Source organism: Haliaeetus leucocephalus, unplaced genomic scaffold (assembly GCF_000737465.1).
Source record: "Haliaeetus leucocephalus isolate CR32 unplaced genomic scaffold, Haliaeetus_leucocephalus-4.0 Scaffold763, whole genome shotgun sequence".
NCBI classification, from domain to species: domain Eukaryota; kingdom Metazoa; phylum Chordata; class Aves; order Accipitriformes; family Accipitridae; genus Haliaeetus; species Haliaeetus leucocephalus.
The window spans coordinates 1,028,312-1,053,666 of NW_010973199.1; the positions used below are offsets into that span (position 1 = coordinate 1,028,312).

A 25,355-nucleotide genomic window follows, 5' to 3' on the forward strand; every position below is an offset into this window, starting at 1 on the left:
GAGTGTGGCAAGTGAAAATAAGTCCCTAAATAAGTGGAGGAAAACTGCTTTAATTTCTGTGGTAACTTTAAATGTTAGTTTCAGGTTTGTGCAATGCACTAGACACAACTGGAAGTCTTTTCAAGAGATTACTACAAAGCATCTATCGGTGCTTTTGCTATACCTCAATGATATTCTGATATATGCTGATATCTCAGAAAAACTGGGACATTGATGCTCTGTGATAATAGTAAGAATGTACATACAAAATGAAAACCCAATAACTGCAGGTTGTCTCAAAATAGGGTGATTGGACTGGGGCCACAATAAGCAAGAAGGGAATTTCCTTCAACAAAAGAATGGAGGCTTTACAGAATTAGCCAACTCTGTAGGCAATCACCTAGGGGATTTTTGCATTTGGCTGTTATTACAGCATGTTTACTTGTGTGTTGGTCAATATTGCAAAATTATTGCATAGTTTGGGTGAGAAAAAGAAAACATTTCAGTGGCCAGCAGAGTGAAATTAATACTTTTAGAGTTGGGAAAAATTCTCATACCTTCTTTCAGGATTGACCTATCAATGTTTAAAATCCCTTGTGAAAAAGAAAAAAAAACCACTTTATTTTTGCAGCTGTAATGTCACAAGGACAGTAGTGCCTAGTAGCTTAGTAATGCAGAACTCTAACTTCTCTAGAAAAGGCACCACCTGAGTAGAACTCCTTCCAGTGCGTTACATGCATAGGGTGGCCCAATCACTATTTGAGGGAGCAGGAAGAGACGGTCTCAGGTGGAGCAGGAATTTTGTGATCAGAAGAGACAATGTTTACCTGAGGTAGTGAATTAGAAACAGGACTCTTAAAGATCAGCTTGGGAGTCAATCAGAAAAGCTACCAGTAAATTTTCTCTCTACACAAATGCAAACAGGCAGACCTGAGCCAAAGTATGGAAATACTATTAGGAATTATTTGCAAACATTGCCAAAAGCAGGAATGTCTTAATGGTAAGCATTTAGGCTAAGTTGTCCAGGCTCCCTCTAAAACAAGTATCCAAGCAGAATGAAATATGCTTGGGAAGTACCTGTCTCTTTGCAGTGGCTATCATAGGAGCCTTGACTACTACCATGGAATGAACACTTCACTTTCAGGCAGTTAAATTAAGTGACATGTCTGCTATGTTCATCATTCAAGCGTTCCTGTGAAACAGCAGCAAAGTGATCAGGACCATGGCTGGTCACATTCTCTTTGGTACTTCCATCGCTGCAGCCAGTAAGAGAAGATACACTGCACGAGATTTAGTGTCTGTGCAGCTGAAACAGGATCTTATCATTGAAAGCATCCAGCTTCAGTACAGCTATTGTTGCTTCAGGACCTCATATGAACTTGTCACTTGTCTTAGCTACACTTGGTTTTCAGATCCTGCCACACCTGTATAATTTTACTTCATTTTCAGTCTGAGGACATATTCAAAAAGTTGATCTTAAGACTTTGAGGCAATAAAAAGAACACTGTACAAATCAAGCTTTCCTACCAAGAAGACTTTTCCACTGGAGGAAAGTGAAGAGAGTAAAGTTATGATGCTCTCTCAGTAGAATAGCTGAATGTCTTGTTTCTGGCTGCAGTCTGGAGGGTATTAAAGGAAAAGCAGATGTCTGAATAGATCAGTGCTTCTATTTCACAGCCAAAGCAAGTAAATAAATGCTTTAGGAAAGCTGCCTTACCGCCTCTGCTTTTGGAGCTGTAGCACTGCTTGGAATAAAAATATATCTAATGGATGTGCAGTCTACACAATGAAGCTTTGATATCAGAGGAGCCAAGCAGAATTTGTCCTCTTCAGGGCACCTCAAAGACCTTGTGTTTCAACACAGCAGATATGTCTCACGCCCTATTTGTCTCCCGTAAATTGCTCTTTGAAAGTCTTGAAACAAAAAAACACATTCAGATGGAAAATATTTTTTTATTGATCAACTTCTTGTTCCAGACCCTCACTCCCCACCCATATTCCTGGTCCCACATGAGCAATTCCACATGGTTTCAGGATTTGCTATTAATCATCTTTTAGTTGACTATTTCCTTGTTACACAACAGGAAGTAAGGATGTTTGACAGGAGTATTCAGTGAAATAAAGGCCAAATGTTTGATAATCAGTACAGTGTGTAATATTATTCTCAACAATTGAATATAAATACTGATACAATGGAAAAAAAATATTCAGTTCTTTCCACTAAACTGTTTCCTTCTAGGCTGGATTTCCACATGACAGTTTTAAATAGCTATCAAACCAAAGACATGTACTTCCTCAGACAAATAGGAAAGTTATCTCAAAGTCAAATACAAATGCAAACACAGAAAGCAGTTGTCAGACATATTTACGGAATATGGTCTGTTATGGTGAGATAATCAGAATGGCATCGGAAAACAAAGGAAATTGCAAAGAAGGATAATGTAACAAAGCTGAGAAAACTTCCTCCATTCTTCATTTCTCAAAAACTTTTTTCTTATGGTTTAAAAATGAGGGTTACAAATAAGAAAATCTGAAATACTTCTTCTATAGGTACACGAGGTACTATGAAAGTACTCATTTATAGCATATTGTATATAAAATATTAATTTAGAAGGAAAATGTAAACCTGATTCCCTAATTAAGTGATCTAAGACATTTTTTGTTTTGAGATACCGGGAAATGAGGAATCATAATCCAGCTTCTTTTGGACATAAAATAGGCTTAATTTGCTAAATTCTTCACTCATGAGAATAATCTCACAGTAATTAGCAGAAACTACTAACATGAGAGACGACCAGTTAGACAAGATTTGCAAGTTACTCCAAAATACAACTTGACATTGAGAAGATACTAAGGACCTTGAAAATGTGTTGTAAAATTCAATGCAAGGAATGCACTCTCTTCATTCTAGGGGGAAAACAGAAGAGGAAAGAAGATTGGCTTTTTTTTCTCTGAAGTGTGAGAGACTTCATTGCATTCATGTATAGTTGGAGTTAAATAACAAATGTAACCATTTGTCTACAGCTTGTGGACTTGACTGTCACAGTCCAAACAGCCCTCATATGTACAGAGGAACAAAACCAAGATACTTTATTCTGAATGGTATCTTCTGGCAAGGGAAAAGCCAAAGACTGCCTCAAAGCAAAGATGGTAGCCACTTCTCAACCACATGACTTGCATAACTTCTGTAAGCCTGCATCTTTTTCTCATCTTTGAACAAGGGCTTTTCGGAGCATCTCTACTCTCTCTGGAGTTCTAGGTTGCCTCTGAAAGGGTATCCTTAAAGGAAAAGCATTTTTAAGAGCTCAGGTTCTACCAAATCATATATCCATGGGCTGCATTAATTACTGATTTGTTTACAACCTAGGAATAGGTGTTTTGCAAAGGGCTGTGGGAATGAAAAGAAGCACTGGAACAGCTGAGGAGACACGTGTAATGAGTGAGAGCACAAGGGGACTATCTGCCTGCAAATGTCAGGGAGAAAGCAGGGCGCAGGTGCTAATAATGTGAATGTCACGCTCAGCAAATCTGAGATTGTTCCAGGGCTCTTGAAGGTTGTCTTGTTACTTTACAAACTTCCTACTTCCACTGGTTATTTGTCTCCCTTTGTCCTCTCTCTTTGGCAGCAAGGCAGCTACCTCTGATGCCAGACTGCACTGTGGTGCAATAGAGAGAGAGCAAGAGGAGAGAAAGCACAGAAGCAAGAGATGTCTTCAGTGGGGACAAGGAAAGGGCAGAGATAGGAACCTGATATTCCTGCTGGCTAGTACAAAATTTACTCAGACATTGCTTCTGTTCTTTAGAGAGGACAATTATATGTTTTCAGGATTAGCAACTCTATCAACTCTCAAAGATGTTTTAAACTATTCATTGGATGGATACCTGTGTGTCATGGCCTTTGCTGAGTTTCCATCACTGTATGTCTGACCACAAAAACCTGAAGAAACAAGTTCAAATGTAGGTTGCCATTTTGTTTTCATTACGGTTCACATATTTATTCTCAAATTAACCGATTTGGATTATTCCTTCATTCAGAACAGAGAAGTTTCTTTTTTAATAGGTGAAATAATGTCTCAAAATATTTGGCTACATTAAACAGAATCCAGAAAAGTGGCCAAAGGAAAAATAAAATTTCAAAAGAACACAAAGTTTTATTTCTAAGTCAAAGCTATTAAATGAAAGAAAACCCAGATTTTCCCATTTCCATCCCCTGGAGACCAAATAAGGCTAAGCCACTTTAATTCCAAAGCACAGCTACTGATAGAAAAATGCAATGCATTGCAGTATAATGCATTCTTCATGCCACAAAACTCTTCTTGCATCTGGAAAGGGAGTAGCCTTCATGATGGTTAGCTACACTGATTTTTTTATAATAGATACTGTCATCACTGGAATCTTGGTCCTGAGTAACAAAATACATCTTAATAACATAACATCACAGCTCTTTTGGACACACTGATGCTGCTTGGTATCTTTAACAGTGATACTTAAAACAATGTAAATTTCTATTTTACAAACATATATGCAGTAAATATTTTCACTATGCCATTATAAGACTATGTCTCATTTACTTTGACATTTTGTATAATCCAAATTGTCACAAATTATGGACAAATCTTAGGTTTAATATTCCCTTCATCTTTATGTGGATTGTTTTTCTTAACAGCTTAGGTTCAAGCACAATAGCAAGCATCCCAGTGTAAGAATTATCACCCTTGGTGACACTGTCTTTAAGAAACTTTCATCATCTCCTGATTTTGAAAAGCTAGTGCTTGAGAAAATATCTTTGTTATAGAAAATAAGCATTTAAAAATACAAAAGTCCTTAGTAGTAATGCTATTACTGTTACATTAACAATCTTACACATGACAAGCAGCTGATGGGTCCTGATGAGTCATTAAGAACACGGGAATTGCAGTAATGAGTTGAACACACCTAGTTCAATGTCCCGACTCTGACACTGACCTGTACCATCTGCCTCAGAGGGAGGTTTTGGGAACCCCCTCTTGGTCAGCTGTCAGAGGTGGAATTATCCACCCACTAATATGGACTGCATTATTCCAAAAATATAAAGTATGGCAGAATCCATGAAGCATGAGGTTAGTACCCTCTATACAACAAACATAGTGATCACGTATTACAGTTCTGATATTCTTGATATGCACAGAGTTTCTCTATTTTTCTAAATCTCCACAAATTCTTGATCAGAACAAAAACTTGTGACAAAGTTCCACATTTAAATCAAATACTGTGCCCCAAAAGTTCTTTACTCAGTTTTCAGTATTCCACCATTTTCATTTAATACACAGACCCATTCTCTCCTACAATAAGGCAGAGGGAAATTCCAAAACTGCCATCTCTGGAGCCTTTCATTATTTTACATGCTTTTGTCATACCCTTAACCTTTGTTAAAAGGAAAATATGAATAAAGAATATGCATCCAGACTACATGAATCACAACACTCTATTTAATTGATTCACCTTGAGTGGGCTTGTTATGAGTTTTTAAGTGGAGAAGAAACCTGAACTAGCATTATGCAAGTGCTTGCACCGAGAACTGCATTTAGACTACAGATTCAAGCTCCCTCCTTTATAGTATCACGCTTCCAAATCTGAAGCCGTAGTTAACAGACAAGTATTTTTAAACAACAGAGAAAACCTGTCATAGGAATCACTATGTTTACAATTAACTGGGAGGGGAGGTTGGTTGTTTGGGTGGGTTTGAGGAGGTGTTTTTTGGCAATGCTCAGATTGAGCCTTCAATCAGTTTGACTCTTTTTAGACATTTTAGTTCTAAACTAGTCAAACCACTCCTGCGCTTTTCACTGTAAACCCCACAGCCTTAGTTCGCTCTGAACTCACTAACTTCTACAACACCTTACTTTCAGGGCTTGGAGATTTCAGAGTATTCTGACTCCATGAGCGTATCTGAGTGTACCTCAAATCATAATAATATCCTCACCGTACTTCTGCAGTGAAGTACTACTGTCCCATTTGCAGAGGTGGGGAATTAACAGTAGGGCTGTGCTGCAATCACTACAAGGACAGCACTGTGTGCCTACTTGCCAAGGATTGGTTTCAACTAGTTACCTCATGTACTGACAGCAAGGTAAATATAGGTGTGGCACGTAGAACTTGGCACAGGATGGAAAATTCACCCAGGAAGTGGAGAAAACAGCCAGCCACACAAGCTGCCCTTGCAGTAGCTAATTAAAAGGTAGTTGAAGTATATGAGTCCATTGTCTATAAAGGAAGCTGAGCACATGTAGCTCACATGCAGACATCTACATTCAGTCGTGAATCCCACCTCAGTCCCAATGAAAACACGCTTCGCCTGAGATGCTCTTTTCTAGACAGTGAAGACCTAATTCTTCTTTTGTTATCATTCATACTTACCACAGTGGATATCACAGATCTGCAGTGGAACTGAATAATCTACATCTGTCCTCCAGCCCTTTTAAAAGAAAGAATTGAGGCTTATTCCCCTCTCAGCAGAACTGTTACTAAACACTTGTGTTGACAAAATGAGATTGCTTTATTAGTTTACTAAAATGACTGCATTTTTAAATCTGTTTTTAAATGAATGCATAAGGAGACTGCTGGTCTAGTGTATATTTAGTGAGTTGCAATCACTGTTAGGTTTCTAAATTATAAAGCTAATCAGATCGGGGGGGCGGGGGTGGAAGAACCATATTCTGACAGATAATGTCTTATTTAAAAAATAAAATTATTTATGCAGGAAAACATCAATTTTACCATCAAATCTGATTTTTCACTAGGGAAAGAAGACCAAGTCTCATTACCCAGAAGCCTCTTGCCAATCTCACTTTCATCTTGCCCCTTTCTTCCTAGCAGCAGAAAGTGAAGCTGACAAGGGCCTTCCAGGGCAGCTGCTGGAGCCTCGCAGCTCCAGCTGTCAGTCTCTCTTGTCCCAGTGTCTGCTGAGAACATTAACTCCAGAGAGGAATAAACCTCAGCTTCATGCTCATTTGTTACTAATGTTGTCTTAATAAAGTTCAGCTACAGAAATAGTGTGCAAAAATATCAGAAATAACTTGCTCAGCTCTGCTTTCAGCAGTGCTAATTCTAGCATACTGTGCACTTACTGTCTGTTTGCTATATGCCTAACCTTTTCCAGCTAATGTCAATTTTTGAAAAATTTATCTATGATTTACTTGGATCTTTTGATACCTTGGAACTTTTTATTACAAAGGAACATATAAAGACAGGATTAACAATTTCCTGATGATATCCCTTTATCTGCCACTGACAAAGGAGCAAGATCATGGAGAGCAACTTCTCTGTTAATTAATGTCATCTCAACAAGAGATGGTGGCAGCACATCAAGCTATAAATAACGCTCTTTGCCAACTCCGTTCACACAGTAATCAGATTTGGCTGGGAGGAGAAAGCAGTGAGAGTGCCTGCTGGCTTGCCTTTTTTTTTTTTTATGATTTGTTTATTTTGTACAGAGTACCTGGCAAAATCGAAACACATACCTGAATGCAAATTGTTGACCCACACATTTCCTGTGACATAGTGATTGATACAGAATCTCCCTAATGAAAAGAAAAAAATTGAAAACTATTATTTTCCATACCCTGGAACAATGAAAATGTATTGTGTCTCTTCAGCTCTTTGGCTCATTTCCCAATAATGCTACATGTTCTACTGTGTCAGAAAATTAATAAAGTATATATTCATTATGGAAGGTTATTTACTTTCAGAGATATCCCCAGATCTCGATGACCATAAGCAGCCAGTGTAGTTTTGCCAAGCACAATTTGGGCAGCACAGGAAGAGGGCTAATGTTGCTGCATTTTATAAAGCATCATAAGGCAGAACACCTTCCCCACCGTGGCTGTCCACACCACATTAGCCAATGAGCATCTTCACTTCTTTTCCCTGGTGTACATGACTTGAATGAATGACCCTTTCTTTACAATTCTTCTGGATTTCCCATCACATTGTATGCTGAGAACAAGTTTGGCCTGAAGGTAAAATTGTCCTAAATTACTGTTCTGACACTTAATGTTTGATTGTTTATGGTTTTTCCTCAAAATAATGTTAGTTACTCCACTAATAGCTATGAATCCTACACTGCTATCTTTAGTGTGGCAAACTCCTAAAATAATTTGGGGCAAATTAGATGAATATGTTCTTTTTTGAGCATGACTGAACAGGGATTACTAGGTAGAGAATGAACACTGGTTTCTGAGAACACAGAGCTAAGCCTTGGCGAAAACCTTGTGTATATTTCTCATGGTGTTGAGACAGGAACTTTATATGGGCTCCCATTCTGTCACAGTAGCAGAGGACATAACAGCTTTGTACCAGAGGGAAGAAAACAGCATTTTTAAATGCATCAGTGCCCTTCATGAAACACACACTTCAATACCTAGTTGTGATTTATTGGTGCTCCACCATTACACTTCTCACTCAGTAACTCACACAGGGAACCTTTAAAACCAGAAAGTCTAAACTCCACAGATTTTATGTGAAATAAGCCAGCTGAAGGGAAGTGCCACTCTAAAGTGTTCACTGAACATAGTGTTTGACAACTCTTCTACCGTACAGATTTCCATCTCTGCCAGTAATACAGCATTTCCCCAGATATCTTGCCCCATTAGGACAGACTTTTGATAGCGCCACCAATGCCCTCTGTGGTCTGTGTTGATTAGGATAGCTGTTTTTTCCCAGGCCTTTCCCCATGATTATTAAGCTCTGGGATCTCCTGCAGGAGCAGTTATCATGTTCCACTTGAGCATGTCCTCAGCTTGAGCAGCAAAGCCGAGTTGGAAAATTGCTTTTAACAGCTGCTCTGTTACATTCAGCACCAGAGATGTAATAAAGACCTAAACTGATTCATTAGAAAATAAATTCAGCTTTCAGTGTCCACCCCTTCGAGTTTAAGAAGTCCTTATTCATAGCTGCCTGCTTGTCAGCTACCCCCTGGTATGTGCACCCTGCACACTGAAAGCATCAGAGGTACTTCAAAAAGTCACAGTTGCAGCATGTACCTGCATACAGTGGCAAATAAATAAAGAAGTACAGCTGGAATATATCCTAAAAAGAGGACAGGTATAGGAGCTACAGCATGCTTGTGTCTTCTAAAGCACATCCCCCTACAGCAGAGTGAAGTCAATGGGCACAGTCAAGAATAAGAGCAGAAATCACAACATCTGGATTTCTCAACTTTCTCAAAATCCATCATATGACACCTTATATACCTGTTCAGTGGAGCAGAAAGCAGGAGAACACATTTAGGGGTGGATATAAGGCTGCTGAGGAGCTGGCTGCTGAACCAGCAAGATGCCTTTCAGCATGGTGGTCCTAGTAGCTCCAGCTCCTAGGTCCTATCCTTCTAATATTCTCCTATTTGAAAAATAATGCTATGGCCACTCTTCTGCTCTTTGACCCCGCTTTCCAGTAGATCACAAGCCAGGCCAACAAGGTAACTCTGGTAGGGAGGGTTGAAGGGCAAGGGCAAGCCACAGTGCTGCACTGAAAATGTATGAAATATAGGCTTAGTTGCAAGAGAGGAATAAGGCTCCCATTTCATGACTAGCTGCTGCCCGAAACAGAAATCTCACCCTCCCATAATCATTTTCCTCTTTCCCCCCACTTTGCTGGAAGAAGCAGTTGTGTAGTCACACAGTCAGCTTGCTCAAAAAGCTAATTTGGCGGAAAACTTACCTTTTTTGTGTGTTGAGTTTGTTTTGGCAGCTGAGAGATTTATAATGGCTCAAGATCATCATGGATTTTTGCCTCAAGTCTTACATTTCATGATGTGAGATTTGCTAGGTCAGCTGTATCAGTGACCCACATATGAAATATAACAGTAACAATTGCTATATACATACTACAAATACACTGCAAAAATGATGTTAAAACAATATTAAGGTTCCACTCAATAGTCACTTCCTTTGATGTGACTCATTTGACTTCAGGATCTTTATTTATTTCTTGCTTCGGTGCGAGATCAGAATTAGAACTACATGCTTTAAAAATGTTCCAGTAATTGTTCCAATACGTACATGGATGGGTTTACTAATGCTTTCAAGCTGCAGAGCAATAAATGGAATAATAAATTAATGCAGTTAGATATGTTTAAAAGTCTTACAATGTTTAAGAAATAATATATACAAACCACAGAGACTGAATGGTGCATCCCAACAGATTCACATGAAGCCAGCTGCGTCCTGTTACACACAAGCACTGAGAATTGTGCCTTGGTTTGGGATGTGAAGAAAACTTGTATTTGTTCTGCAGCTATAGCAGTTCTCATTTTCCAAGCTGATATTAGGGGAAAAGACTTACTTTTAGACATACAGGGACCATATATTATATTCTAAATTGTTATATCTAAAATAAAAGCCTTTTTACTTAGTTAAGTGCCATCAAATGATATGCAAGTAATTATTTTGATTCCTATAAGTTACTTTTTATGCTGATAAACACTTGATTTAGTGGGGATTCATAGAAGTAACAAGCTGTCAGATCTCTTTGCCATAATTTACAAGCTACAGTGATGTGAACCCATCTCACTTGCTTACTGGAGAAGGCTCATATCTTGTGACCAATTTAAATATTATTCACAATTTAATATTATGTAATTAAAAAAATATACTTACCTGGAAATTCTCCATGAGCAAATGGACATTTAACCCAAGAGCCTTGCTTGGTTGTAAACTGAAAGCAGAGAAATCTGTTAGGAAAACTGGATTTTCAATTTCAATCTGTGGCTACAGATTCAACTAGAGATGATCAGTGCATTCCAGAAAGTTGCAGAAGGTGAATTCACAGCTTTCCTGCTCTACGGTATCTTCTAACCCTTGATTTAAATTAGGTCCCCCAATTCTTTAGGTATTTATAGACATGCATATTTTACAGAAACATGTAGCTACACTAACTTAAAAGTAACCTAAAAGAAAACAATAATATGCCTACATTAGCCTTATGTGGCGTTTTTTTCTCGACTAGAAAAATAAAAGGTACTCCAGTAAATGTAGTGTATTGATCATTTTTATTATCAAATATTTAATATGGAAAACGTTATACATTAAGTTTAGTGCATGCTTCAAAGTTTGCATTGACCTAAAACATTTTTTGCCCTGCTTTTCCTAAGCACAAAAAACAGAGGGCACAATCTGACCTATGTCCTATCTATCATTGCTGCTGCACTTCCAAAGAACCTCCTTTTAATCTAATCTTTCACATTTCCTTTATTCTTACTTCCCATTCATCAGAGCTATGAAACAAAATACTGAACCTAAAGAACATTAGCAACTAATTTTTTTAGAGCTGACAGAAAGAGGGCGGTTAATAAGTGTTTTATAAAGAAATCCCTTTACCTTCATGCAAAGTCTTGGGTGAGTGTCCACACGAGAATATTTAACCTGCTTGAAAGGAAAGCACTCAGCATTAGCTAGTTTCATTAACTAGTTTCACAAAATCAGTTACCCAAAATTTTCATTATTTGATTACTGAGAAAGGAACTGCTTTGTCTACTTTATAAACATTCCAGAAAGTTAATCACATAAAATAATAAGAATAGAAACAACCGCTACTTTGGATTACTGAATAATTTGCTTCTTTTTATTTGTAACATGTAACTTTTTTTATAGTCAGTCTGACCCATTAGAGCTAAATTAATTGATTCTATGGTGGCTTCTGTGCAAAATTCTGATTACACAGTCACCTTGTTTCAGTCCCTTATTTACCACTCATCAACAACTCAGAAGAACATTTAAGCATACACCCAAAAATGTTGATCCACCTTCAGTTCAGAAATTTTCATTTTTCCATATCCCTATTCCAGAAAAGACTTAAATGTAGACTGCATTTTAGACATCCACTTAAGTGACCTACAAAATGTTGCTTTCTTGATTAACAACTGTTTACCCTTCAAGGACTTCACCATAAAAAGCCTTGTCTCATATAAACAATTACTACCCATGTAAGTGATCTTTCTTAAATAAACACTGTTGCTCAAGTGACTAAGCATAACACACTGCATCATGACCAAACACCTCTTCCCTGCAACTTTTTTGAGAAGATCATAATGGATGTCCTCAGGTATGTCTACAATAGGGTCACAGAAGATAGTTCTCTAAGAGTCCAGTGAGATACGGAGCATTGCCACTGACAGAGAAAGCCCCAGCCTAATTAGAGATAAGAGTTATATAGCTTTTGGGCCTAAGTTAGTACATGTGCATAGTATTAGAGCATCCAGCATTGTGTGGATTTACTGGGGGAGCCAGCACTACCTGAGGAATCTCTGCAGTAGTCTCCAGCACACTATAGAGATGTTTTTCGAGGTTACGGTACAATAAATGGACCAAATTCAATATCAAAACTTTTAGGATTAATTAGAAAAAAAGGGAAAATTCATTCTGTCCATGAATATTAACATTCAGCCATTAAATGCAATGAGTAAATACAGGAGAACACTCATTGCCTGTAATAAACTAATCTTGGATTGTGTTCTGGGTAATAGATATGACCATTACCAGCCAAACCTCATTTTAGGCTTTTTTTTTCTTTTTTTTTCCCTCTCCTGCAAGCAATGAGTTGTGCTTGTTGTCAGCAGATGACAAATCCCACAGGGATGACTCACATGTGTAAAATTAAATATATTTGGTTTTGCAAGATCAGAGCTTTGCTGAAACCCATAAAATGGTGAATCTGAACAATCACTGAACACTTGGCCAGGAGTTCCTAATCAAAAAAGCATCCAACAATCTTGAGTCAACCCCCCCCAAATCATGTCATTAGAATAACAGTCATAAAGTTTCAAAAATTAAGAATTTGTATTTGATTTTATTTGCCTTTTCAGTTGTTACCTCAAGTTTACTGGCTTCTCTCCAAAATCGGAAAAGCCTGAAACCTACTTTTCAAGACAAAAGCCAGAATTCTAACCAACCTCATAACTCCAGTGCATTCAGTGTCATGAGACTTCAGATTGAAGTATTAAGCAGCTCAAGATACAAGCAATGAAAACCCTTTTTAACTTTAGAACATAAGTGCTGGAAAAACTGAGGGACCCAACACATCAACACCCACAATTTCAGGACATTGGACCAGGTTGAGGAAGGTACTTCAAAGAGACCTTAATAAAGTACAAAACAATTGTGCCCTACCAAAGTACCATTATGTCTCCAGTAATATTTAAAGAGATTTAGGTTCATCTCACTTACATTTTCAGTGTCTGAATGTTAAATACCCAAATCTGATCTAATCACAATTATTGTGATAGTCAGTGAAAAGAAAGAGGTACCTTCAGACAGAAATCCCTCCAACCTTTCTTACATGCCTATCTTCAGATGAGAAGAGTTGTCCTCCCAATCTGTCTGTTTCACTTACTTTAAAGGGAATCTGACACGAACAGCATTGGCTTGAACACCTATCTTTTAGACAACAAAGTCAGGGCAGATGAATCATGCCTTTACTATAAATGAAAAGCAGACCCTATTTACCCCAAAGAATTTAGCAAACATTACTAGCTTCACAGTCATTTCCACTTTTTATTTCTTAATAGTGAGTCAGTGAGCATTTTGAATAAATCGTGTGGTTAGTGTACAAGAACAGACTGTGATTATGAATAGTCTTAAGTATCAGAGAAGAAGAGAGGAATCTGCAAATGCTCTTATTCCAAAGTCTAGCTCTTCACATTATGTCTTTGGTGATGGCCTTCAATCTCACAGTTCGAATAAATCTGCATAGCTCTTACTTTCTCAGGAGAATTTTTGGAAGAGTTTTGTATATCTTCACAGTGGTCGTTAGACTTCATTAACCTGCATAGGTTAACCATGACAAGCACAGGACAGGCTGGCTCCCAAGCTAGGGTTTGTGTTGCTGGGTTATAAACAATATTATCCCATAGCGCCTTCGTATCTGTACACAAAGAGTCGAAATATTATTCAAGATGTCTAAAAATGAATCAAAATTGTTCATAAATCTGGAACCTACACATGTGCTTAAAACCAAAAGCATTGCTTTTCCATTTCTTTGTCATTTCAACAATCAGAACTGCAGTGTTTCACGCTGTAACAGTGTAAAACTTTAATTCATCCCACCAAAGTGTTGGCATTTACCAGAGGTACTCAGCCTGAGAGCTTAGTCTTACCAGTCTCTCACTACGGTGATAGATAGGCATCACTAGGGTTCTTAACCAGGCTGCACAAGCTCCTGGAAGTTCATTCTCTGCCCATCAATCACAGGGGGAGTGTAACGCAAGCAAATTCCTAACCAAGAACCGTCTGTTAACTGTGTATAGTAAACTGGAATGAAGCCATACATTAGCGACTGGAGATGGTATTGGAGACGATTCTGTGTGTCTTGTGTAGGACTTAAATGCACACAATGTACATATAAGAAGATAAATTCAGGCCTTTGGCTGAATATCAAGAACTCCAATAGTAAACAAAGCTGTACAAGTCATTCACAATAAATAATTTTTCTACAGCATTTATATAATCTTCTTTCTATGCATACTGGGCAAACCATAATTTCAGAGCTAGTCAACATATATTTGGGGATATCCTAAATAGACACTGTTATAAAATAAAATCTGTCTTATTTATTTGATTGGTCAAATTAGTCACTTCATACTGACTTTCTTTTCTTACATTTGTCTAATAGTCAGAAGTAGGAGAAAAATATATTTCTGCAACTATTTGTGAAGAAAAAACTTGAAAACGTGGCCAGTTGGATGTTCAAGAGGAGTGAACAAACAATACCCATGACTAGAAAACATAGCAAAGTGAAGCACAGTGTCCAAATTCAACTAACATCAAGCATAACAACAATTCCTATTGATATTGCTTCTCTCAGAAATGTCCTGAATTAAAACCTTTTGATGTTTTCTAATAGAAACCTTCCAGACCCTTTAATTCTGCCAAGCCTCTTGCTGTCTTAACTTTGTGTCCCAATGTGTATATATCAAAATACTGAAACTTTCTATGAAGTGGAAATTTTTATTGTTTTAAAAAAACTGCTAGAAATTTTGATTCTTTTTAAAAAATGCTCTTTTTAATAAATGGACATGTTCTATAAAGCTAATGTTTAGAGAATATTTAACCTGATTGCAAAGTCCCAACAGTTCTGACATTTTTCACAGCTACATTTTAAATGTTATAGGAGTCTGTAATCATGTAGATATAACATAAGTGTAATCCTAATAGTTAAGAGACTAGCACACAATTAAGACTTCTCAGGTTTGTTTCCAGGCCTGCTCATTGACTTATTACCTGACTTACTTTCCTTCTGTTTTACTCCTATATGGGATCTACTTATTTACATCATAATAAAGATGCTCATTCATCTTCAGTCTCATATAATTACATTGTTTACTAACCAATAGACATTCTTTTTTCCTTTTTTTCTTCTCTTAGTTACATTAACCCAAAACAGTTATTACATAGAGTAGCTTCTTTCTGATACACAACTGTTAATTACCTCCTACCACAGAACTTATTCTATAATCCCAATTTTATTACATCAATGATAAATGAGCCAAAAAGAGAACCAATCTACTTCAGATATTCCAGCAGAGCTGTCACTTAGGAAAAAGAAAGATTTAAATAGAAAATAATGTGGCTTAAAAGCTGGAACTCCCTATATACTTGAATAGCTGGGTGCTACAGTCTAAAAAATTGCCTGAGATTCCTGCAAGGAGGATAGTTGAGCAAACAAAAAGTATAGCTGTGAAACAGTATTTCCCATCTTCGCTTCCTTATCAAAGCTGTAAGTTAAGTTTTCAATTGTAATTGTCCACTGGAACTTCCTAAATGGACAAAAATAAGCTTCAAGAGCTTCAGTGTGCCAAAGCACATACTGCCTTTCCTCTTACTACATAAAGCTTTGTATCATATGCTTCAGCTATCCCTGTAGTCCTGATTCAGTGGCATCAGGGAGCAGAATGACTGCAGTAGGAAGGGAAGGAAAAGAAGCAGAATACAGAAGAAAGGAAGGAATCATGGGATTAATGAGCCCAATTTCCTGCACTTGGAAAGCATAACCATTCCAAGCACAGGAAATAGGTAGAGCTAGGAGAAAACTTGGAAGAAAACAACCTGTGCCCCATGAGATCCAGCCTCAGGCTGAACAGCTACTAAGAATAGAGGTTAGGACTTCATACTGCAGATGGCCAACAGGCTTTGCTTTTATGACCTTGAAGACAGATCTGACTACATGACATAGACATAGCTACAGACAGAGCTTGAGCATTCTTGTAAGTGCTGTCCATTGCATAAATAGATTTAAAAAAAAATCACTTTTTATTTAGTCAAACTGCCTTCCATTGCTACAAAGGAATGGTAGTGTCACAAACAATGCATTCTGCCACAATAAAATAAACCAGAAATGAAGGCTGGGCTTACGAAAGAGGAAATTGCTTCCATTTTAACACAAATGTATTGGCCCTGCAAGAATGTGAAAGGATTGCAGTGAATGTCTATGCAGTTTAATGGAGTTTGGATGCACTGTTATGGGTTGGTGTTTTTATTCTCTCTCAAGGTTGTTTTCTTTTTTTAAATCAAATACTAAAATCCCTTAATGGGCTTTTTAGCATAGTCTGGGGAAAAAATATTGTTGTACTTATGTTGGACTTAACACAATAAAACACTTTTTCAGCCCATGCTTTTTTCTATCTGTCTGGTAAAACTTTCACTAAAACCCTATGTAATATGACAATTTCTTTTTCAACTGTCATCTTAGACCAAACTCTGACTTTGCTGGAACACTTTGTGTGAATATTTTCCCATTAAGTATGGGAACTCCCATATGCAGTCAAATGTATAACTTTTTCAAGTCCCTATTTCTTCCTTTAAGTTAGATTTCGGACACCTTCTTCAAATCTCTCCTTGAAGCCTTCTTCTCACATAAGCATTTCAAAGCTGACCTCAGTGGCTTTTCTTCCTTCTGGCCAGTTTGTGTGTGACTTAAGAAAATGTGGGAAATGACTAGAAAGTTACTTAGTGCTTATATTGGCATAAATTTGGTGAACAGTATGGTCTGAAAGTAAGTTATTTCATCTACCCACAGTATGATAATTTCCTTGAAGTTTTGCAATCTATGGTTTTCACCTTAGATGAATTTCAAATTGCGACATACTACTGGAGCTGCTGAAAATCACTCATATAAAGAGTAATCGCACAGTACTTGCCATTTTCAAAGGGGCAAAGTTGTATCCTCCTTGCATCTGGAATTGCCAGCCAACCCTACAACCCAAAAAGTGGCCATTAGCTAGAGATTCTCAGATACACTAGGTTTTAAAATTTCAGACATAATATGACAGAACACCTTTCCACCAAAGATAAAGATGCTATGTTTATTAGAAAGCTTTGGAAATAGTTTTTTAAAAGGATGTGTTGCACTAGATACCTATATTATTGTTCATCATTAGGGGGATAGGAGCTGTTGAACTAAGGTGATTCCTTTTAACACTATATCCCTACTATTTCTGAGTCATATATTTAGCCCAATTTCATTTAGAAAATCTTCCGGTTTGATTTTCATTAAGTTTCTTACAGTGTCATTACTTTCTAGGGATATCAAAAGACATTCAAGAATCACATCAGATCTCCTGGCCTTTGTAACGGTAAAGGATGTATCCTTAAAATCTGAGGACTAACACTTAACCCAATCTACAAGTATATGTGCATGGCTGTTACTATACCCTAATTATTTAGATTCACGTGCAAACGTTTGTGTTACTCACAGTCCCCATCTTTTGCTCAGCAATTGTATTGTGGAATTCTCTGTGTATATGCTGAGAGGAATAACATCTTTCCAGTGACCTCATACCTTTCAGAGTGGAATAAAAAAAATCCTTAGGCTTGGAAGAGACCTTGTGGTTCAACTCGCATATTAAGGTATCTGATTTTAGGTGCTTACAATGTACATATCTGAGTGTGATTAAAGTGCCCAAGTTACTATTACAGTAGCCATACAAAGATCTAGCCAATGTAGCCAGTGGAGTCTACAGTGCTATCCAGCGCATCCCAAAATAGCCATCTACATTTGGTCAGTTGAGTAATTGACTGCATTTACTAGATCTCTATTGACTATAAGAGTTTGGACATCTAATTCAAATGTAGATATCTACATCTGGACATCTACATTTAGGTATTTTAATAGGCAAGGTAAATCCTACCCCAAAATTCACTGAGAAACTAGGTTCACATAGTATCTTTATATTTTACCAAGATAATTTTAAATTGGTTTGATGACTTTTTATTTGTTTTTATGAAAGATATTCCAAAATCTCACTTCTCAGATTATCAGAAAAAAATCTGTAGCTATCCTGAATATATTCATGGAATGAAGTTTATCCCCCTTCATTCTTGTGGCAAGAATGGCTTTAGCTTAAAAAATATCTGTTCTTTTTCCTTATAAGTGACCCTTCTTATCTGTATTTAGATAACAAACATAGTTTCTCTTTGCATGTGTTTTACCAGGCTAATGAAAACATGTTCTTTGAATCTCCTTTATAAGACAGTCTCTCCATTCCCCAACCATTCTAGATTTTTTATGTACATCTTCCATTTGAATTAACCTTTCTTGAATATGGATACAAGAATTGCCTACAGTATTTCAAAGGCCTTGCCGATACTTTCCTGTTAGCTTGGAATAATCTAACCCACTAGACCTTCGTTCACGTTTACATCATGTAAGCATGTTAGTTTAATCATCCTGTGATGAACTATTAGACCCTGATCTTTTTTCTTCCACTGTTATTTCTAAATGAGGACTCGCATCTTACAGCAAGAATTCTTTTTATTAGAGTAAGTGTATGAACTTGCACTTCATATGTTATACTTCATCCTCCTTTAGTTATTTCACATATGAAGATCTCTAGTCTCTTCCAGTTATCCTGACCCTCTTCCATTTTGATTACACCTCTCAACTGTATTATCAGCAAATCTCATTAACACGTTCCCACCTTCTGTGTCCATGTCATTGCTGAAAACATTTATATAAGAACCGCTCTAAGCGTGATCCTTAAATAACCTTCCTACTAGCACAGCCCCATTCAACAGGAGTAGTCGAGTTAGCCTAGGCATTATCTACCATACAAATCTTGTTCTCGCTCCCAGCTTCCTCAATTCCTCTTTTCATTTCTCATGCAGTACTATATCAAATGCTATGCTGAAATTCAGATTAAATTTTCTGTCTTTTCATTGCTTATAAAAATCAGTCAAATTAATCTTACACAATACTTTCCATAAATTAATGTAAATTGTATCCCATTTTCTTCTTATCTCCACGTTTTAATTAGTGTTTCCTAAAAAATCTCTTCCACATTTACATAATCATAAGGTCAGACAAGCCTTAGTGAAAAACTTAGGTCTAAAGCCTTTTTCTACAGATTTTTCCTCCTTTCTTAGCACAAATCCCAGATAAATTTCTTTAATCAGAAACACAAGTATATACCAAATTCCAGATTGTATTACCTCAATGCAAAGACAAGGGAGTAGCTGAGAATATTTCAGAGAAACTGATTTTAAAGATTCCTTCCCTTTTATCTGAAATGAAAAAGATGGTCATGAATCCAGGACAGTAAAAGACTTTTAGTAAAGCTACATGAAGATATAGAAGGCCGTTTCCTATAACTATGCCCTCAATGACCACTTCTACCTACAAGTCACCTCCCACCAGTTCAACAAATTGCTCTGAGCTTTAACTCACCACAGCAAATGCCCCTACATCTTCACAGGTAAACCATTTGTGGCACAGGCGAACATAATAATCTTGATCTCGAAGAAAGTTGGATACATTCACTGATATAATTTTCCTTGCCCTGTCTACATTATAATCAAACTGCCCAGCTGAAAAAGAAAACTCAAGCATGAAATTATCACATCTGTTCCTTTATTACTTTATTATTTCTATTTTGTTATTTCTTTAGAAAACATACAGAATGTATTTCATAACTTGATGGAGATGAAATTCAACTTCTATAGATTCTTACCTAGGATGTTTGAATTAATTCTTTTTATATCCTGATACTCCTAAAGGTATTCTTATTTTATGACACATAATAATTTTAATGAGAATAAATCTCAACATTATTCAGTTTTAAATTAGCACTGGCAATACTGAGAGACTAGGACACTTACTGATTTTACCTCAGCCTTAGTACTTGAAATCTTATGTAGTTCATGTACAAATATTTGAAATATACACACTAATACTACTACAAAAGCTGATTATCCCAAGGTTGCAACTTCCTTTCATAGAGAATATGTGCAACTATGTTAGACAAATACAATATGTGGGGGGATGTTTCCTTTTTTATATATTCATGGGTATGCCAAAATCAGGATAGCAGTTTGGCAAATTAATTTCAATCTGTTTATGAGATCTGTCTATAGGCAAAATATAAAACCAGCCATCCGAAGCGCATGAAAAGGACACAAACCCATTTCCAAAATTTTAAGCATTAAGTAGGTTGTCAATATGTTTGACATATCTGCTCTCTAGCATTTCCAAGTCAATATAAAGAAACACATTTTCCAGGACATTACCTATCAACTACACGGTAATTATAAGTAGTGGCAGTTCTAAATCATCATTTTTTTCCCTGCTTATTCAGCTCTGAAAACATATCTTTGTATAGGTCACCAGAAATATCTCACAGCTTTAAGCTGTATATAAGATCAGCTCACCTGAACAAGCTGGAATATATTTTCCCACATCACTGTTTCTGCAATCTGCAAAATAAAAGCCAGAGTTTTCTTCAGTGCTGCTTTATTTATATAACTGTGTAAATAAACTGCCAAATTATCCAATAGCTTCCCAACAGGAAACTGGTCTCTAATACCACTTTTTAAAGGCAGATTTACATCCAGTGCTAGATAAACAGCAAAAAAAGAAAAGCACCCTTGCTACAAACAGAGATTATATCACAACTTGCCTTAAGAAGCTATCTCATCAGTGTGGGGTTTCTACTGGAAAACCTCATCAGCAGTTTAAGGTGGCAGTCTAGGATATAACATTGCATTTCTTTACCTAGTACCTAACAATAATTTAAGTAATAATAATCATAATAACAATTTCAGTTATTCTTTCTTTGAAAGCTACTCCTGTTGTTTACCAGGCTTATTACTCTGTTATAAACAACTGTGTATTTTTGCTATTCTGACTCTACTCTAGGCTTAGAAAGAAACACCCTATTTAGCTCCCAGGAAGCTTACCAGAATTAGAGGCCAGGTAACACTTTCAGAATTAATATCGAGTATTTGTATCTCCAAAACTTAAATCTTAATTTAAGAACACTAAATCAGCTCATAATGTGCTGCTTACTGTTTGCACCTTTCCTTGCTTAACTCGGTATTAGAGCAGCACTTTTCTCTCATTTCCCCACATAGTTCTTTTTCACAGAGAAATATTTCCTTGTTTACTCACCCTTGTAAAGTGTCTTAAAAGTGGGCTTTATAGAATGTTATTTTCCCCCCTCTTTATTCACAAAGTACGTATCTACTTCAATAGTGAATTGGGGTTTATCAAGAAAACAAAAGGCTTTTTAAATACAAAAAGGCTTTACTTCTATGAAAGCATGAAACAGACACTATGTGTCTGATACTGTGTGCAAGGGATGATACTGTACCAAGGGGCAAGGGAAAGAGCCACCCACCAACAGGCTCTGGAGATGGGAAGGCAGGACAATCCCAGGCACTGGATCAAACAAGGAGTCTCATTTCATTTTTTGCACCACCATTTGGTGCACTTATCTCCACTAGCCACACTGTATCTTGGTCAGACCACAGTGCTGAATCTATTTTTATATGCATATGGCAGGTATTTTACCCCCAAAACATGGAAAAGTGCTACCTTATCTTATCCAGTTACATGAAAACCAGCAATAGAACAGCTAGCTAATGAAAGTAAAAAGAAATTTCTTTACATTTTGTTCTTAAGCTTTCCTCAGTCTCTGAAACCACCTGTGGCCTAACTACAAAGAGAAGCAGAGGCTCCATCTTATGCCAAGAGAATACACAGGACTGAACCTGCAGGCAGAGAAATAGCACATGCCAATCACAAGAAGGCCAGTTAGGACAAATGCATAATGTAGTTCAGTTTTCCATGTACTGTTAGATACAAACTCTGGTCTCTGTTTTTTATAGTGAGTCAGATATTTATATGCACAAAATAAATCATCGAAATGTAGAATAAGACTGGTCCTGGCGTAAATGATCTACCATCCCAGAACGTGATTTGGCTTTGCATTTGGGACTTTTTGGTTTGGTTTGGTTTTTTTCTTTGAAAAGATGTTTCTTGAAAAACTTCTGGTCTAAGATGTTTTCCTACCTTCAACATAGTATTCCTGACTCAGCTTGACTTCACAGTAATTTGGTACTGTTTTCATGGTCACATAGATGTGTTGTGCTACATTGACTTCAATGCAATTGAATTGTACCTGTACCTGTTTAAAACATTTATAAAATCAAGTTTGTGTGTGACTTCCAGAATACATGAAAACCACTGATTATCAGAGTTAAGCAAGCAACATTCTTTATTTAAATTTATTTATATTTACAAGGAGCATTAAGCAGTCTCAGATATTGTAGCATTAAGAATGTAAAAGAAGCAGAGTATCATTACTTCTAATCCAGGATGTTGCTATCTTCTTCAGTTCCAGAAATCCAAGTATCTACAAGCTATCACATAATCCTAAAAGCATAGAAATACAGGTACCCAATGCTTATTGAACTTTGAAAGTTCATACTACGAAAAGTTACAGTTTGTAGGCATTTTACAAGCAAAAACACTTGCCGAATAGGAAAAAAAAAGTCTGTTTAAACATTTAATGGTAACTTCAGCAAATTTGTTCATTCCAGCAACAGTTTGTGAGAGAGAAAGTAATTTAGGAGACAAAAGTTGAGGTCCAGTTATAGCAGGTCATTCCCTCACTGATAGCAGTAACTATTAAAAATTCCATATAGGTTTTCATGTTGGATATACTCCTATTTGGTACAAGGCATTTGGAAGGTAAAAGACATCTTATGTCACCATTCTAGTCACTGAACTGAAACTAAGAAAATTTCATTAAATATGTTTGTTGAGTCTTGCCTATAAACTTACCTTACTCTAAAAGCTACCAATTGTTCAATTGCTGGCTCTGCATTGCCTATAGGGATGTTTGATCATCAAGTAATACAGAGCATAAACTGCAATTGCAGTTTGGGAGAAAACTTTGTTTCACATGTGCAATCAATATAACATTTACAAAACACACAAAGTAACACATTTTGTATGGGATTAATAACAGTTACCCACCAGTAATTGAAAGCAAACATTCATGTCTTTTAAACAGTTGGTCAAGGATGGTTTGGTTTTTGGTTGTTTTTTTTTTCCCAGTTGTAAATTTTAATAGATACTTCTGGGTTCAGTTTAGTAAAAAAAATGTACTCTGTTGTTGCAATTATTACCATGACTTTAGGACAGATGTGCACAAGTGCTTAGGCACTTGGCTGTCTTCTACATGTGTGAATTCCATTGACATGGTTGGACTTAAATAAATCATATGTATCCACTTAAAATCCCTGTGGCATTGTGCTTCCTAGCAATTGGAGTTACAAAAGCTTCCCCACGATTTGGTGGGCACAAAAAGAAAGCTAGCAAAATTGATACAAAAATTAGGCTTTGCAGAGGCAGCTTCTCTTGTAAAAAGGTAAGTGGGAGAAGTACAAAAATGGTGGAGAATTGAATTTATAGATTATAAAAGGACATTTTGTTATGGAGTTTCATTTGACAATGCTGAAGCATACATTTCATCGCAGTTTTCCACAAAGTCAATAAGAGAGAAAAATAAGGGAGATACAAAATATATTTTTTCCAAAGGCTCATAAACATTTAAATGAAAAACAACCCAAAAAGGGAGTCTACCTTTTTTCCATTAAGCATCTTGCTTTTTTTTCTTGCAAATCTCACATTTGTGCACTGAGATTGCTGTGTGTCCAGTGAAAGAGAACATATTTCCAGCCCACGGATATTCTCTGAAATGAGTTAGGAATAGATTTCAAAATATAATTTAGGCACCTTTAAGAAAAACAAAAAAATAAATTAAAATATACCATATCATAAGCTTTCCTTCTGAGTGAAAGGCACATGTATTTTCTCTCTGTTTAAAAAAGGGGCATTATATATAACACCCATGTGGGGGTAGGAGGAAGGATTTAATACAGGTTGCTATAAATTAAAGCTTTAATTATGCAAATTCTTATGCAAATTTAAAAAAAATAAACCTATTAACTCTGAGTGAAGAATATCAGAAAAAATCTAAATGGTAACACACTAAGGACTTGAATGGCAGGGTGTTAGTAAAAATGGACTATGCCCAAAAAGTTTGAATGCTTTCATTTTATTTTAGTGTAGAATTGTAACTTCAGACATATAAACTATTTCTTCTTCTGCTGCGGAAGTCATTCACATCTGAATTACCAGAGCAGACAGAAATAATGTGTGTGTGTGCGTGTGCATGCACGCATGTCAGGGTGAGAAAGAAAAGGGCAGCAGTATGCTTCAGGCACTGGTAGAGCCCCAGTTAAGTGTATTACGTTGGAAGTAAAAATTCAGTTGTCTCAAATTCATTATCTCAGTTCTCATCCCCTCAAGAAGGGCCATGGTTTTATCTTGGTTTGTAGTAAAATGGTTTCACAAAAAATATCTTTCTGATATAATTACATGAAAACAGCTTGGACATGAATATTGCAATACAGAACAAAATTTGGCCGAACAGCTATAAATAAAAAGTAAACAAATGATTCAGTAGCAATTCTGCTTCCTACCATCCAGACTCAGAGTTCCTTTAATGTTTAAATGTAGAGAGCATGCACTTCCTTGGACACATTTCATCACTGTTGAGATCTTCATGCTTTTCAGTACCATAGAAGAAAAAGATGCAGGAGCATCATGGCAGAAGCTGTTTAAAATGCCACCTAAAAATGAAAACACAAAGACAGAGAAATCTCATTGTGCACAGGATATCTGGGGGAGAGAAAGCACCAAAGGTGAAGCTCCAGCTCTACTGAAATCAGCAGGGAAATCACCACTGACTTCAGCAAAGCCAGTACTTTAGCTAAGACTTTCACACGGCCCACATAGATAGTTGGCTTCACTAGCAATGCAGGGGGATTGGAAAGAATGACATTACAGATGGGGTTTGATAATAAATTTCCTGGCTTAGGGAAGTGTTAACCCACAAGAGGAAGGAATCACACTTCTAACAGTTAAGGCTAGCAGAGCATACCTAGACTAATAGTGTTTTTAAACTATCAGATCTGGTAGATAGTGGCTAGACTAATAGTTTATTTAAACTTTTTTTCAAAACCATTACCTGTATATTGTGAGCACTCTCATAGGTAGTATTT

The 25,355-nt window shown here is 36.7% G+C and overlaps 1 protein-coding gene across 1 annotated transcript in view; it reads right to left on the reverse strand.

Annotated features, from left to right (window-relative positions):
• Positions 1 to 2,858: 2,858 nt before the first annotated feature.
• IL17REL (interleukin 17 receptor E-like) overlaps positions 2,859 to 25,355 on the reverse strand; it is a 46,859-nt gene continuing 24,362 nt past the window's right edge. Inside the window, exons 3-16 of the mRNA XM_010581270.1 lie at positions 24,774 to 24,923; positions 23,872 to 23,981; positions 22,294 to 22,408; positions 20,652 to 20,696; positions 19,672 to 19,811; positions 19,437 to 19,508; positions 17,147 to 17,201; positions 13,712 to 13,875; positions 11,334 to 11,378; positions 10,614 to 10,671; positions 10,130 to 10,275; positions 6,376 to 6,433; positions 3,862 to 3,916; positions 2,859 to 2,886 (exon numbers count right to left, since the gene is read on the reverse strand). Coding sequence (XP_010579572.1) covers positions 2,859 to 2,886; positions 3,862 to 3,916; positions 6,376 to 6,433; positions 10,130 to 10,275; positions 10,614 to 10,671; positions 11,334 to 11,378; positions 13,712 to 13,875; positions 17,147 to 17,201; positions 19,437 to 19,508; positions 19,672 to 19,811; positions 20,652 to 20,696; positions 22,294 to 22,408; positions 23,872 to 23,981; positions 24,774 to 24,923 — 1,241 coding nt within the window. The remainder of the gene's footprint in view (positions 2,887 to 3,861; positions 3,917 to 6,375; positions 6,434 to 10,129; positions 10,276 to 10,613; positions 10,672 to 11,333; positions 11,379 to 13,711; positions 13,876 to 17,146; positions 17,202 to 19,436; positions 19,509 to 19,671; positions 19,812 to 20,651; positions 20,697 to 22,293; positions 22,409 to 23,871; positions 23,982 to 24,773; positions 24,924 to 25,355) is intronic.